This window comes from Myodes glareolus, chromosome 13 (assembly GCF_982192425.1).
Source record: "Myodes glareolus chromosome 13, mMyoGla1.1, whole genome shotgun sequence".
NCBI lineage: Eukaryota > Metazoa > Chordata > Mammalia > Rodentia > Cricetidae > Myodes > Myodes glareolus.
The window spans coordinates 51,626,316-51,642,851 of record NC_142038.1 but is presented as its reverse complement, the minus strand read 5'-3'; the positions used below and the strand labels follow the sequence as shown (position 1 = coordinate 51,642,851).

The window sequence follows — 16,536 nt, the reverse complement described above, 5'->3', positions numbered from 1 at the left end:
AAAGAGGACCTGTGAGTTCGAAGCCCACCTGGTCTACAGAGCTAGTTCCAGGACAGCCTCTAAAACTACAGAGAAACCTTGTCTCAAAAAACAACAAACAACAAAAAAACCCAACAAACAAACAAACAAACAAAAAAAGTTAACCACTGAAGAACTTAAGCCTTTATTTGACATCCTCAAAGGCGATTCCAACCGTCAGTCCTTGTTCCTTAACTGATGAAGCAAAAAAGGCACTGACAATTGTGGAACAGGCTATTAATAAACAGCAATTTCAAAGCATAAAACTTGATGATCTAATAACATTGCCTACTGCTCATACACCTATGGGTGTATTATGGCAAACGGTCTCTTGGAAAGGATCCATCTACCTGTCACTCTCACCCTTCATTGCAATTCTTAAAAACCCAATGGGTTATTTTTCTCTTATATTGTTCTACCCCTGCTTCTGTTTAGATGTTCCTTCTCATCTTGCTCAGTTTGGCTGAGGCTCTTAGAAACTTCATCTGCATTGCTGCACGTTCAGGTTCACTTGTCAGCAGCCAGTACCAACAGGTGACAGCTAAAGTCATTTGGCAATACTGCTGAAAGTTTGATAGAAACTCAGGCGCTGCCATGCACACCAGAAAATCCGTTTTTTGCTATGGTATCTCTATGACTGAGGTATTCTCCCTTCCTGGCTGTAATGCAGCAGTATATTGAGCTTTTGCCTGGTTCTCCTATTTTTTACCTTACAACTTGGGACTTTGCTTTCTTTAAAGTTACAACCGATGCTGTGGATCTTTTTTGCTTCATTTTTTGAGACAGGGTTTCTCTGTGTAGCTTTGGTACCTGTCCCGGAACTCGCTCCTTAGACCAGGCTAGCCTCGAATTCAAAGACCTGTCTGTCTCTGCTTCCTGAATGCTAGAATTAAAGGCATGTGCCACTAGCACCCAGCTGATGTTGTGGGTCTTATGGGAGGAGAGAGTAATGAATACTTGTTATATCAGGAATGTGATAATATTACAAATCAAAGTGTGTGGTAATATATTGTTTATGCAGTAACAAATAAAGCTTGCCTGAAGATCAGAGTACAGAGATAAACCACTAATTAGCCATAGAAGTCAGGCGGTGCTGGCACACACCTTTAATTTCAGCTCTCAGGAGACAAAGGCAGATGGATCTCTGTGAGTTCAAGGCCACCCTGGGCACAAGATCGAATCTGTCTAAAAGAGAAACAGAGTTCAAAGGTGACCTCAGCACTTGGGATCACATGAATTTAATCCCAGCACTAGGGAGGTGGAGACAGGAGGCTGGAGGAGAGAGGAGTCTGGTCAGTCTTGAGGATTCAGTCTGAGATGCAGTCTGAGGATTCACAGGGACAGGATCGTCCCTTTGGTCTGAGCACTGGTAGAGATAAGAAGTGGCTGCTCTGCTTCTCTGATCCTTTAGCTTTCACCCCTGATAGCTGACTCCAACTTTTTATTAGAATTCGTGCTACAAAAGGTGTTTCTGATTCGTTAACCGTTTATTTTTTTATTTTTGTGTGTGTGTGTGTGTGTGTGTTTTGTTGTTGCTGTTTTCTGTTTTGTTTTTGTTTTTTGAGACAGGGTTTCTCTGTGTAACAGCCCTGGCTGTCCTAGAACTTGCTTAGTAGACCAGGCTTGCCTTGAATTCACAGAGATCTGCCTGCCTCTGCCTCCTGAGTTCTGGGATTAAAGGCGTGTGTCACCACTGCCCAGAACCCATTTGTTTTTACACTGATTTCATTTCTCCATTTATTCGTTGGTTTTTGCTTACCCAACATACTTTGGTTGCTGATTTCCCTGGTGGGGTAACAAATATGCATATAATAGAAATCTTTGGACTCTATAAATTATGCTTCCTGCCCTCAAGGATAGTAAATATGAGACTACTCTTTTGGCATTGCCTTCTGGAACCTTGCTTGTTCTGAGGATGCCAGGTCCCCTAGAACTAGAGCTTCAGGCAGCTGTGAGATGCCATGTGGTGGTGGGAATTAAATCCCAGGTCCTCTGGAAGAACAGCCAGTGCTCTTAACCTCTGAGCCATCTCACCAGCCCCTCAACACAATTTTTTTTTTTTTGAGATAGGGTTTCTCTGTGTAACAGCCCTAGCTGTCCTGGAACTCGCTCCGTAGACCAGGCTGGCCTCACACTCTTAGGCATGCGTCACCACCACCCAGCTTAGAAACTGAGTTTTCTATAGAACCTATTACTTAAGTGGTATTAGTAAGTATAAGACATAGGATTTGAGAAAAAAAAAAACATTAAAGAAGAAAAACTCAGGGGCTGGAGAGATGGCTCAGAGGTTAAGAGCATTGCCTGCTCTTCCAAAGGTCCTGAGTTCAATTCCCAGCAACCACATGGTGGCTCACAACCATCTGTAATGGGGTCTGGTGCCCTCTTCTGGCCTGCAGGCATACACACAGACAGAATATTGTATACATAATAAATAAATAAATAAATAAATAAATAATTTTTTTTAAAGAAAAACTCAGGGAAATTTTAGAAGCTGACAACCTCTAACTGAATCATTAGGTTTTTGTGTTCTGCCTCAAAACAAAGAACTAGCAGGAACAGAAGAAGATTTTTGATTACAAAATTAATGTAATTGAATTAAAAAAATTGATTTTATCATGTTAGATTTTAGTTCTCATGAAATTAATTTACTGTATTCTCATTTTGTTTCTTTTATTTTGATATGCTTATGTAATCAAGGAAGCCTTTAGAATAAGTATGTAGCATGACAAGATTTTGTAATCAATGATTAAAGTCTATGAGGAAATGATTTTGAGTCTAAATAAAGTCTATGAGAGATGCAGATTGTCAGAGTAGATCAAGCTATCCTGAGATACGCTTCCTCTCTGTCCATCTCCCATGAAACGACACTATGAAGTGTCCTGTGTCTGATTTCTCCATCACCGCTCTTGCAAGAGCCCACGTCAAACCCTGCCCTCATCTGGAGCTAGACTCTGGAAGATCTCCTACAACTGGAGTTACAGGCTGCTGTAAGCAACCTGGGAGGTACTTAGAACCAAACTGCTGTTCTCTGCAAGAGTAGCAAGTGATATTAACCACTGAATTCCAGCCCCTAGAAATGATTTAAGGTTTACTTATTATTTTATGTGTATGAGTGTTTTGTCTGTGTGTATGTATATGTACCACATACTCATCTGATTCCCTCTGAGGTCAGAAGAGGACATTGGATCTCTCGGGACTTGAGTTAAAGATGGTGTGAGTCAAACTGTAGGTGCTGAGAATAGAGCCCAGGTCCTCTTGCAAGAACAAAGTGCTCTTAATTGCTGAGCCAACTCTCCACCCCACAAAAGATGTTATTGAAGAAACAAATCTTTTTTCCTTTAAAAAAAGTGTAGATAGATAGATAGATAGATAGATAGATAGATATCGATATAAGTAGATGAAAGCAGGAAATAACTGTGTTAATAATCACTATTAAGGATGTATCAAGCTGGGCATGATGGTGCACACCTTTAATCCCAGCACTTGGGAGGCAGAGGCAGGTGGATCTCTGAATATGAGGCCAGACTGGTCTATAGAGCAAGTTCAAGGACAGTCCAACTTAGGCAGTAAAGGTAAAAATCAAAAACAGAAATCTGGTAAAGATGTAATTGAACAAAGGGACCATGTTCCAGCAAGCAGCAGAACTTAGAAGCTTCAGCCACGTGGTTCTGGCTTTATGGTTAAGAATAAAAGAAAGGAGTTATGGGATTTGCCTCTGAGACTAAGGAAAACAACTGAGGCCAGGCATGTGTCAGGGGTGGCCCTGGATAGAGGTCTAGAGAGGACATTGTGTGAAGCTGTGAAGGTGAAGCATGGATTGCCCTGGAGACCCCAGAGTCCTGGGACACCTGCCAAGGAGAGCTAACAGGATGTGGAACCAGACCAGAAAAAGAAGTATGCTGCAATCAACAAAACTGAAAGGAGTTGGAGATCTGAAAAGGGTTTTGACATCAGACATGGTGATGAAGTTTGAAGTTTGTCCAGCTGGTTTTTGGTCTTGCTTTGGTCCAGTATTTCCTCAGTATGCTCCCTTCCCTATGTTTTGGAGTAGTAACGTATATCCTAGGCCATTTTATGTTGGAAGTATGTGATCTGTTTTTTTATTTTGATTTTACAGGGGAACAGAGTTAAGAGATTGTATGAATCTCAGAAGAGACTTTGAATGTTAGACTTTTAAATAAGTTTGAGATTGATATAGACTATGGGAACTTTTGAAGTTAGAATGAATGCATTCTTGCATTATGATATGGTTATAAGCCTTTGGGGGCCAGTGGAATGTGGCGGTTTGAAAGAAAATGGCCCCAAAGGAAGTGGCACTATTAGGAGATGTAGCCTTGTTGGGGAGTAGGTGTGGTCTTACTGTAGGAAGTGTGTCACTGCGGAGGCAGCTTTGAAGTCTCATATGTCCTCAAGATACTGCCCAGTGTCTCAGTCCTCTTCCTGTTACAGTTTGATCAAGATATAGCAAGCACCACGTCTCCTGCACATCACCAAGCTCCCTGCTATGATGATAATGGACTGAACCTCTAAAACTGTAACCACGGGCTGGAGAGATGGCTCAGTGGTTAAGAGAACTGATTATTCTTCCAGAGATCCTGAGTTCAATTCCCAGCAACCACATGGTGGCTCACAGCCACCTGTAATAAAATCTGTTGCCAATTTCTGGCCTGCAGGGACATATGAAGGCAGAATATTGTATACATAATAAATAAATATTTATTTATAAAAAAAAATAAATAAAAATAAAACTATAACCAAGCCACCCCAATTAAATGTTTCCCTTTACACGAGCTGCTGTAGTCAGCCAGACAGTGGTGGTACACGCCTTTAATCCCAGCACTCAGGAGGCAGAAGCTGGCAGATCTCTGTGAGTTTGAGGCCAGCCTGGTCTACAGCACAAGTTCCAGGACAGGCTCCAAAGATAAAAGAGCAAAAAGCTGTCAGAGAGAGAGAGAGAGAGAGAGAGAGAGAGAGAGAGAGAGCGTGTGTGCTGTAGTGTCTCTTCACATCAATAGAAACTCTAAGACAGAGGGTAAGAGGGGCTTGAGCTTGATTTCTGGGACCCATGGAATGGAAAGAGAGAACTGGTTCTCAAAAGTTGTTCTCTGACTTCCATGCATATGCCCCTGCTAAGATAAATATAATAAAAGATTTAAAACAAGCAAATTTGCTATCACCACTACAAGGGAGATGGACATGGGTTCAAGGGCAAACCTTTGAAGGCATCTGTTGCTCCAGGAGCGCAGTTCTTGTCAGGGTGAAACTTCAGAGCAAGCTTCCGGTAAGCTTTCTTTAGTTCTTCATCACTGGCATTGCGAGAAACTCCCAGAATTTCATAGTAATTTCTGCACTTCTTGATTCTTAAAAGGAAAAAATTAAAAATATGTATATCTACAGAGGCTCTATTTGTATAACTAATGGCCAAAGAATACATCCCTCCAACCTGTGAACTCCAAAACAAACCCCCCAAAAATATAAGCATTCAAATTGTCCTATCCAGACCTTCACACAGACCCTTTGGGTCTGCCCTTCTATTCCTCTTACAGTCATATAAGTGGGCAGAAGCGTGCTAGCCTCTGTGCCGAAGTTTGGGCTACGATCCTGAAAGTTAATCAAAGAACAGCAAAGCTAGAAGAATTAGCTAGCTACCTTATTTTGTTTTCTTAAGACAGCATCTCAAGCAGCCCAGGCTAGCCTCAAGGTCACTATGTAACTAAGGCTGGTTTTTGTTGGGAGCTGCAGACCCTCAGACCCTGAACTTTCTATGACCCCTTGCCTGCCAGAGTAAACAACTTGTTTTTCTATGCTTGCAGTTGCTCTGAGCACAGAACCCTCATGAGTTCCTGATAACAAGGAAGTGGTTTCTGGTGGGCTTGCAGTGAAAAATCCAGAGAGCTAGGGTGTGACCACTAGTCAAGGAGAGCACTATATAAGCTGCCTGGGAACATAATAAAATGGGCATTCTTGCTTCAAGAGTGACCTGTGTCTCTGTGTGTTCTTTAATCCCCAGGCCCTTGCCTAACCTTGGTTCCAGGAGGTGCAGGCATCGCAGGTTTTGAGGTCTTAATTCTCCTGCTTCCATTCCCCACACATTGAGATTATAGGTGTGTGTTCTCACATCTGCCCTTATGGCTATCTTTCAAAATTGTGTATGTGGTTTTCCCTTCAGGGACATGGGGAGAGGTTTCGTTTTGTTTTGAGACAGGATTTTTTCATGTAGTTCTGGTTGTCTTAGAACTTTCTATGTAGACCAGTCTGTCCCCCAACTCATAAAGATCTAATTGTGTCTGTCTCTCTCCCAAGTGCTGGGATTAAAAGCATGTACGCAATGCTTGGTCTTTTTTTTCTTCAGATAGACTCTCATGTAGTCCAGGCTCAGCTCCAACTCTCCATGTAGTGGAGAATGACTTCTTATGGGTATGTATCAAAACTAGAGACCGATATCAGGTGTTTTCCTTTCCCACTCTTCACCTTATTTTTAAAATTACATTTTCTTTCTCATCTCTTTCTGAAACAGGGTCTCACTGTGTAGCCCTAGCTGTCCTGAAACTCACAGAGATCCACACCTGCCTTGAATTGATTTTCTGTGTCCATAAAACTGGGGTCCAAGTTTATCCTTTTCATACGAATATTCAGTTGTCTAAACATTTGCGGAGGACTATTCTTTTCTCCATTAAAATGTCTGGGTACCTTATCAACAAATAATGGGCCAGAGCTAGACTTGGTGGCTCATGCCACCTGGCATTGCTAGCATTTGATAGTCTGAGGCAGGAGACTTACTGGGAGTAAGTCTGTCTTGGAACCAGTCTGTCTACAGAGTGAAACTTTATATAAATACAACAATGAGAATCAAGGGCCCATAAACATGAGGGTTATTCTGGACTCTCAGCCTATCCCACTGAGATCCATGTTCGTCCTCACATCTGTCAGATGGTCTTCATCATTAGTTTTGAAGTAAATTTAAAATTTAAAGCATTACTTATTCAACTTTATTCTTTTTAAAAAATCATTCTGGGTCCCTTCCATCTCCATGTGATTTTCCTCTCTTTCCTTCTTTTCTTTATTTTTTTTTCTATTTTTTCCTTTTTTGGACAGAGTTTCTTTCCCAGGTTTGCCAGGCAGTGGTAGTACAAAATTTTATTCCCAGCACTCAGGTGGCAAAAGCAGGTGAATCTCTGAGTTTGAGGCCAACCTCCTGGTCTACAGAGCGAGTTCCAGGAAAACCAGAGCTAAATAGAGAAATCCTGTCTCCTAGAGCATAGTGGTGCATGGCTTTAGTCCCAGCATATAGAAAGACCCTGTCTCAAACAAATAACAGAGAGAGGTCTCTCACTATATAGCTCTTTCAGGCCTGAAACTTGCTATGCAGGCCAGGCTGGCCTCAAACTCACATTCCCAGCACCCATATCAGGTGGCTCACAGCTACTTATAACTCTATCTCCAGGGGAGCTGACCCCCTCTTCAGGTCTCTGCGTGTATCTGCATTCATGTACACACACCTACACTCAGAGGCATAAAAATAAAATTAATAATGAAAGAAAGGGTAGTGCTGTCCTCTCTTTCCAGTCCTGATTTTGGGTATGTTTGTGTGTTGAGGAGCAGACAACTCTCTATGTAACTCAGGCTACCCTGGGAGTTGTCCATTCCTCCTGCTCCAGAGTGCTGGGATTACCGGTTTGTACAACCAGGCAAGCCTCATTCCTGATTTTAGTCATTTGAGTGAATATTGCTTTTCTCCCTGGACAGTATAGTTAAAAGTTCATCAGTTTTGTTGACATTTTAAAGATTTATGACTTTATTGGTTTTTCTCTATTGTTTTCCTATTTTCTATTTCATTTATATCTGTTCTTGTATTTTTCCTTTATCCTTCTTATGTAGGGTTTTGTTGTTTTGGTCTTTTTTTTTTTTTCCAAGGGTCTCAAACCACAGATATTCCTACCTCAACTTAAGCTCTGTGACAACAGGCTTATGTCACCAGGCCTACCCTCTAGTTTCTTTGTTGTTTGTTTGTTTTGTGATTCTGGGGATTGGACCCAGGGTCTTGCAATGCTAGGCAGGCACTCCACCAGGAAACTATATCCCCAGTCCACTTTTCACTTTCTTATTTTGACACCGGGTCTCCCTAGTTGCCCTGTATGGCCTTGAACTCACTTTGTCGTAGACTGGCCATAACCCTGCGAACACTCTGCTCTCAGTCTCCTAAGTAGCTGGTATCACAAACCTGGATCACCACACCTGGCTAAAAGACATCTTTTTTATTTACTTATTTTAATGTACCGGAGATCAAACCTCGGGCCTCATACCTGTGAGGCAAAGCTCTCTACTACTGAGCTACATTCTACGTTCCCAGTCCTTTGTTTTCCTGGCTTCTCCTAAAGCATATCACACAACTCACAGTATATTCTAACACTCCATTCTTACCCAGTCTTTCATTCGAAGTCAAGAAGCTAGTGTCTTTCAATAATATGATAATGGGGGCCGGAGAGATGAATCAGTGGTTAAGAGCACGGCTGCTCTTCTGAAGGACCCGGGTTTGATTCCCAGCACCCACATGGAGGCTCAAAACTGTCCACCTGTAACTTCCGTTCCTGTGTCCAAAGTCCTGAGCCTCCGAGGGCACTGTACACACATGGTGCACACACATACATACAGGGAAAACATCTACGCACATAAAATAATACAGAAATCTAAAGAAAACTGGTGATGACACAGGTCAGTCGTTGCATAGCCCCTCCTGAGACAGACATTCTTCTAAGCACTTTCTATAAAATCCTTTATTTAACCCGACAACAGCACTTCCCAACCTGTGGGTCTCTACCCCTTTGGGGCTCGAACGATCCTCTCATGAAGTCACATACCAGATATCCTGCATATCCAGCTATTTACATTATATTCATAACAGTAGCAAAATTACAGTGATGAGGTAGCAACAGAATAATTTTGTGGTTGGGGGGTCACCACATGAGGAACTGTATTAAAGGGTCACAGCATCAGGAAGGTTGAGAACCACCATAGTACAGGCTTACCTTTGGACCCCAAGCAGCTGTTCCTCAGTGTAAGTGGAGCTCCCCTCTCCCTGCCGGGTCTGGTTCCTCTCATTCTCAGGCTTTGTTTCCTTTTGTGCCTTCATGCAGTTACAGCAACCACAGGGATCATGACTGCCAGGTCGTCTGTCTTCTGGGTATTTGTTTCTTCTAATTGCATCAATGTAAGCTGCAAAAAAACAGACAAATTAACCTGCAGTTCAAACCAACTTAGACTTTTGTTTACTTCTTGAGACACGGTTTCCCTATGGCTGGCCTCAAATTCATGAACCTTCTGCCTCGGCTTCTCTTAAATTTGAATTACAACCATGCACAACTATGCCTGCTCTGTAATTTTGCTGCTTGCCCCTGCTCTCTGGGAGGCAGCTTGTAGATAGGAGAAAAGAAGGGTGGAGAAGGCTGGAGAAGGGTGGAGAAGGGTCTTTAGTTGACTACAGGCATCATGAGACTTCAAAGCTTCCAATCAAAACTAAAACAAACGTCTTGCCTGGGATACTACACAGGGAATACAGGATGCACCCAAGGAAGAAACTTAAATGCCAGAAGCACAAAGCCCCAAATTTTCACCATACTGACAGTGCTCATTCAACAAATGCTCTTAACTGAGATACAAATGAGGGCCTTGTGAGGCAGTGCTACCCAATACCTCGCCTTTAGAGCAGTGTGGAGAGAGGCCCATTTCTTCGTGCTGCATGGCCAGAGGTAACATCGCTCATAAAAAAATATTTTGCTTTCAAAGGCTCCTACACTTAAAATTTGAAGCAAAGGCAGACCCCGTCTCAAAAACAAATAAAAACCACAACACAACAAACAAGAAAGAATAGAGTCATTCAATTCTTTTAAACTGGCATTTGTCGGGCTGGAGAGATGGCTCAGCAGTAAAGAGTGAAGGCTGCTCTTGCAGAGAGCCTGAGTTTGGTTTCCAGCACCCACATGACAGCTCAAACCTCTTGTAACTCCAGTTCCAGTGGATCTGATGCCTCTGGCTTCAAAGGGCGCCTTAACTCCCAGGGACTATTTCTTCCCCCACATACACATCATTAAAAATAAAATAAATCTTTTTTTTTTTAAGTTAAATGAACTTCTGTAAAACTAATATGAACCGAGACACTAGGCTAGACATATCAGGGGCTGTATGGGTCCGACCAATTCCTACCACACAAAGGTTATAGGTGCAAGAGGATTCAGTAAGTCCTTAAGCCTACAAAATGTACAGGGCAAGCCAGTAAGGGACAGGGCACTCTTGTCTTGTAAGCAGACCCCAAAAGGCTTTAAAAACATCTTTCTCTCCTACTTAAGATCCTTGACACTCTTCCTTTAAGGTATCCTTCATATCTTTATATGTAATGTTTGAAGAAATCGAAGCTTCTTTTGACATCCAGGCTGTGTTGGGTATCTTGACAGTGTGCAGCCTAAACCCCAAACCTTGCTGCGGTAACCCAGGAACTTACTGGCTGTGTTTTGTAAAAGGCTGTTAACCGGTCAAACTCTCTCAGTGGACTGACAGTTCTGTGAGCTCGGGGAGCCGCGTCTGTCAAATTCCCCCTGCAGAATCAGCATAACGCAGGACAGATGAAAGGTATCGGGATCACAACTTTCTGCCTGACCGTAGGGTGGAAAAGGACAGACTGCCTACTGACCCTGATGTGAGGCCTTAAGGAACGAGATCAAACCGGGACTAAAGAGTCGGGTGGCCAGACGTGAAGGAGGTAACCATAAAGGGCAGGTAAGCTACGGAACTCAGCATCCTAAGAGCCCTCGAATCACAGGAGGTCAAGACTGGCCGGACAGCCGGGGGCTCTGGATGGGGCATGACCGGGGAGGGGCTGGGGGCTCTGAGGCTACTAGTAGCAGATGAGTGAGCTCTGATCTACAGCCTCAGCCGGGGCCAGCATTCCCGGCCGTTGCCCTGGGCCGTCCTCCACCGCAACCCGAGCCCTTCCCAGGCTTAGCATCTTTCCATAAGCCTCCATCTGGTCCAGGATCTCGGCCTTAAGATCCGAGGAGCCCGCATCCCTTATCTCTCCGGAATGCTGCCCTGTCCCACCCTCCAGTTCGGAACCTAGTACCTTGGGTCCAGCGTTCCCCGCTGCCCAGAGTGGCCGCCATATCGGTTTTCAGTCAGCAGGTCGGCTGAGCCTCTCAAGTCCCGGAGGCTGAAAGAGAGGGGGCGCGGGGCGCGGGGCACGCTGGTCATTGTAGTTTAGTTCGTGTAGGCTGCGGGGCTACGCTACTACAAGTCCCGACGGGGCCCGCGCGAGAAACGCGGAGATGCGGAGGTGTGAAGAGACTGAATGCCCAGAGTGAGGCTAGGATGGTTTAGTTGGCTCGTTTCTGCATTTCTGGCTCAGACTCAGACTTATCTATAGCTGGGAAGGGTGGCTTCTTTCCTGCCTGATCCTGAGAACACACAAAGGTCCTAGGGGGCAACGGCTTCACACACTGTAGGCCAACCGGTGACACCCTCTGGAATGTCCCTCTTAAGTATCTACCAGTGCCTATTCTGTGCAAAATCTATGCTGGGCCCAGGGGATAGAAAGATGGTTTGGGGGAGGCTAAACTCAACTCTGGGAGGTTTAATAGCCGCAAAAAAAGAAAGAAGAGAAGTGGGGTGAATTTAGTATAGTTAGACAGTAGTTTGGATATTCCTCGCATCCAAGCTCCTTAGTCGTCAGAGGGACCATTGGGAGTGGGGCGTTAAGTTTGGGAGCCGCCATCAGAGTCCTTGGGTTTACTTCAGTCCATTCTACTCATGAACCTCTGAGGCTCGTCTCCTTTTTCTCAGTTCTTTCTTTGTCCCGTTCTCTTTTCTGAAGGGCTAGCTCTGAGAGATTTGTAAAGAGGAAATGAGCGATTATTCCTTCTGTTCCGCACCCTGTTTTCCGGGAAGTCTAGCAAAGAATCAGAGCAATTCTTTCGCATGATTCAGAGGGGAATTTCTGGTCTCCTCACTCCCTTACAATCCACGGAGGAAGGTGATGAGGTGGGGATCACCAAACCTAATCTAATCACGAAGCCAAAAATCAGGTCCACAAAAGGGCAAAACGACCAGGATTTCAGAAAATTATCTGGAAAAAAAATACCTGGGGGGGCTGGAGAGATGGCTCAGAGGTTAAGAGCATTGTCTGCTCTTCCAAGGTCCTGAGTTCAATTCCCAGCAACCACATGGTGGCTCACAACCATCTGTAATGAGGCCTGGTGCCCTCTTCTGGACTGAAGAAAGAACATTGTATACATAATGAGCAAATAAATAAATATTAAAAAAAATACCTGGAATTCGCTTAGATTTTATTCAAGAAAACTAGATCAATTATGCTGTCAATCACCTGCTACTTAGGCCGTTGGGAAAATGGGGTTTACATGGGGATGCATAGCCCTGAACCCAGACAGAAGGGTAAGAGCCCCAGAGGACATGTGGCTCTAGTACTTCCCTGCTGCCAGAGCCTGGCATACAGACTTCAGGACCACTTGGAACTCCAGGAGAACAAGGCCTCTCAGCGGGAACAAGAACTGGCTCAGAAGTTAGATACAGGTTGTAGTTGGGGGATTGCCACAACTCATTGTGTGGCCCTGATCGACTTGCTTCTCTTTCTGCTTTGGCCTCTGTCAAAGTTGAGGCATCCTTAAGATTCAGTGTGTGACTGCTTCTGGGATCTTCCATGAGGAGTTGGAGGGAAAAGGGAGGCACAGCCAGGAAAGCTGTATTGCCCTCCTCCAACCAAAGCATTGCTGATTTATATTTTGTGACCTAAAAAAGCATATATTTGAGAGCTTCCGGATTAATGGACCCTGAAATGCTCGTGCCATTTGTAATGTCAGTTACAAACAGAGCCCCTAAAGATAGCATTGTGCCCTGCCCCCACCTCCATAACTAGCAAGAAGATGACAGCTGTCTCCACATTTGAGCATTATCTGATTTAGGAGGAGGAACAGCATAATGGTTAAGAGATTAGCCTAGCATTGCTGATGGATACAAGAAGATAATGCTTATAAAGTATTTAACAATTTGTCTGGTATTTAATAAATGCCAGCCGATACTACAGACTAGCATGGCAGAGCAAAAACAATTTCTTTTTCCTTTGTTGTTTTTTTTTTTGTTTGTTTGTTTGTTTGATTTGATTGGGTTTAGTTTTTTCAAGACAGGGTTTGTCTGTAGCTTTGGAGCCTGTCCTGGAACTAGCTCTTGTAGACCAGGCTGGCCTCAAACTCACAGAGATCCGCCTGCCTCTGCCTCCTGAGTGCTGGGATAAAAGGCGTGCACCACCACTGCCCGGCTACAAAAAAACATTTCTTTGTAGCTTGACATAGTAAATTATTAGTGTAGAGTCTGTATTAGGCATATCATAAGTCTCCAGTATGTCTAACTAGGTCTCCTGCCTGTACATCTGGCGATTATTATTACTACAAATAGGAAAAAAAGAATAACACTACCAAAAAGGGATAGGAAGCTGCTACCCCCTATGTTCTAGCACCTGGCTCCAGCTACTAAAGCCAATGATCCTCCCAATCCTGATTTCAAAAAAGATCAAAGGATAAGCCAGACATAGCGATATAAATAGTCAGGAGTTCAAGGCAATCTGGGATACAGGAAACCTTGTCTTAAATACAAACAACAACAACAAAAAAAAAAAAAAAAAACAGATGTGTTAGAACACATCTGGAGTGCCAGCACTCAGGAGGTGAAGCAGGAGGATCCTAGTCTGAAGTCAACCTGAGATATAATGAGACTTTGTCTTAAACAAAAATGTCTGACAGGGTGAGTTGGTATAGGAAGGACTGTGCTTCACAACCAGGTGGATTGTGATAAACTCAAAAGACAAAAGCATCCAGACCTTGAAGGCCCAACTCTGAGGCCCTGGTACTATGACCAACTCATATATTTTAGGTAACGGTGTTAACAGAAGCCTGGATCTGGGCAGGGGAGATGGCTCAGTGGTTAAAGGGTAGACTCACAAGCGAGAAGACAGAAGCCTGGGTCCTGAAGGACCCACTCGTGCTCTATGGCCCAATCAGAATCATGCATCAGATGGTTGAACGGAAAAAAGGTTTTCTGCTTGGGAATTGTAGATAACCTGCTTTTAGAAAACGGCCCGCTGAGGTAGGGGAGCTACCTTGGGTTTCCAGGGCACGGGGTTAGAGTCTACAGGTAGTCACAGGTGTCTGGGAACCAGCAGAACTCAGAAGTATCCGGCTAGAATACGAAGTACTGTGAATTATGGAATTACTTGGGATCAGAGTCTAGGTTTAAGAGTGTTGAACAGCTAGGCTGTGGTGGCGTATGCATTTAATCCCAGCACCTGGGAAACAGGCAGATGGGTCTCTGTGAGTTCAAGGCCAGCCTGGTCTACAAGAGCTAGATTCAGGACAGCTAGGACTGTTACACAGAGAAACCCTGTCTGGAAAAACAAAAATCCAAAAGCAAAATAGTGTTGGGCAAAATTGGAAAACTGAGGCACTCTCTCCCCATTCTCTAAAAAAAAAAAAAAGAAAGAAAACAAATGAATGGAAGGAAGGAAGAAAGGAAGGAAGGAAGGAAGGAAGGAAGGAAGGAAGGAAGGAAGGAAGGAAGGAAGGAAGGAAAAAGGGGGTGGTAGTGGCATTGCAACCTTCTCAGATAATTACTATAAAAACATACCCACTGAGGCCGGGCGGTGGTGGCGCACGCCTTTAATCCCAGCACTAGGGAAGCAGAGGCAGGCGAATCCCTGTGAGTTCGAGGCCAGCCTGGTCTACAAGAGCTAGTTCCAGGACAGGTACCAAAAACTACAGAGAAACCCTGTCTCGAAAAATAAAAAATAAAAATAAAACAAAAAAAAAAAACATACCCATTGGCTCCTGTATGCCTCTACTGACATTTCTGGATTCATCTGTATGTGATTGTATCACTTGAACAAATTTAGAACCCCAAACTCCAACCCTGAGAGCCCTTCTGTGCCAGCTGCTGCTTATGTTCACATCACTTAGCAGAAATCATTACTTTCGGTCAACATCTGTGTTTGTATGAGGTGGAGGAGCCAAGGGCAAGCCACCACCGCAAGAGCAAAGGTAGTCCTAGAGGTGAGCTGGAGCTGGAGGGACGGCTCAGCCTTGAGAGCACTGGCTGCTCTGCCAGAGGCCTGAGTTCCATTCCCAGCAGCCACATGGTGGCTCCCAGCCATTCCTACTGAGGTGGGCTGGAGAAGTGGCTCAGTTGCAAAAAGCATGTACTGCTCTTGAAGAGGTCAGTTCCTGGCACCATGTCAAATGGCTCACAACCACCTGTAACTCCAGCCCCGGGGCATCCCACATCCTCTTCTGACCTTCATGGGCACCGGCATTCACATGCACATGTACACATAATTTAAAAATAAAAATAAAAGAACTTCTTAGAGGGAAATAAGGGGAGAGAACTGGAATCTCCAAGGCAGTTCTTAGAAAGGAAATAGGTGAAAAAGTTTTGGGGGAAAAGGAGAATATTCACAAATCCAGGTGGCAGGCAATCAGGACTACAAGTTTTTTGTTGGTTTTTTTGTTTGTTTTGTTTTGTATGGGTTTTTGATTTTTTGACAGATTTACATAGAATTTAGTAGGATTGACCTGACTTTGTGAAATTATGTAACAAGTAAGGGCAATGGAGTCTGCAGCCAGTTTTCTATCAGTGTATCCTCCACTTTCAAAGTATTTGTTTTTAGAGATACCGATGTGAGATTTGCCCCATCCAGGCCCGGAAAAAGAGAGATACTGGGTAAGCTTGCTTTCTTTTAGTTACGGCCTGTGTACCTGCGCTGGTGTGTTGCTTGCTTTCTTATTGGTTGAGCAAAGAAATGAAAAGACATTCTAATACACACACACACACACAGAGAGAGAGAGAGAGAGAGAGAGAGAGAGAGAGAGAGAGAGAGAGAAAGAGAGAGAGAGAGAGAGAGAGAAACAGCTTCCTGCTGCTTTAGGGCTGTGTAGTCTTGTGTAAGAAAAGGGAGGAAGTTGTCTTGTAAATGGTCACCATCCTGTTGTCTAGACATCAAGGAAGAGATGTAAGCTTAGGGAAGCTACAGGAGCAGCAGAGGGCGGCACTCGGATTTCCTGTCAGAGCTGGACTCTTGTATTTACATACAAAATAGGACCCTACCAAAGACACGCCCCTCCAACCTCGTTTGCTGAGAGCAGGATTTAGCGTTAAATAAGTTCATCCTGGACCCCTCCCCAGAGTATTGTTACTTAGCAACAGGAAGATCATAGTGGCTAGTGCAGTACAGCATCAGTAGTAAGGTAAGAGCCCGGCAATCTCAGTTATTAATACCAGGTCATTCCTCCCCCTCCAATATATAAATGCCTTATGACTAACAGCTCACATTTGCAGTACATTATCCAGAGTTGGGAAAACTGTGGCTTTGTAATGAAGAAGGCACATGAGTTAACCAGAGTGAAATCCACCCATGTCCTTGACCTGATTAGTGCAGTGTGCTCAGCTGCTGAACCAAGTGTTCATGGCAGA

The 16,536-nt window shown here is 44.0% G+C and overlaps 1 protein-coding gene across 1 annotated transcript in view; it reads right to left on the bottom strand.

The window, feature by feature from the left end:
* Positions 1–16,536, bottom strand: part of Dnajc18 (DnaJ heat shock protein family (Hsp40) member C18) — a 43,189-nt gene extending 26,653 nt beyond the window's left edge. The window contains exons 1-4 of the mRNA XM_048442426.3: positions 16,375–16,536; positions 11,132–11,218; positions 9,045–9,231; positions 5,233–5,378 (exon numbers count right to left, since the gene is read on the bottom strand). Of these exons, the coding sequence (XP_048298383.2) occupies positions 5,233–5,378; positions 9,045–9,231; positions 11,132–11,171 (373 nt within the window). The 5' untranslated portion in view covers positions 11,172–11,218; positions 16,375–16,536. The remainder of the gene's footprint in view (positions 1–5,232; positions 5,379–9,044; positions 9,232–11,131; positions 11,219–16,374) is intronic.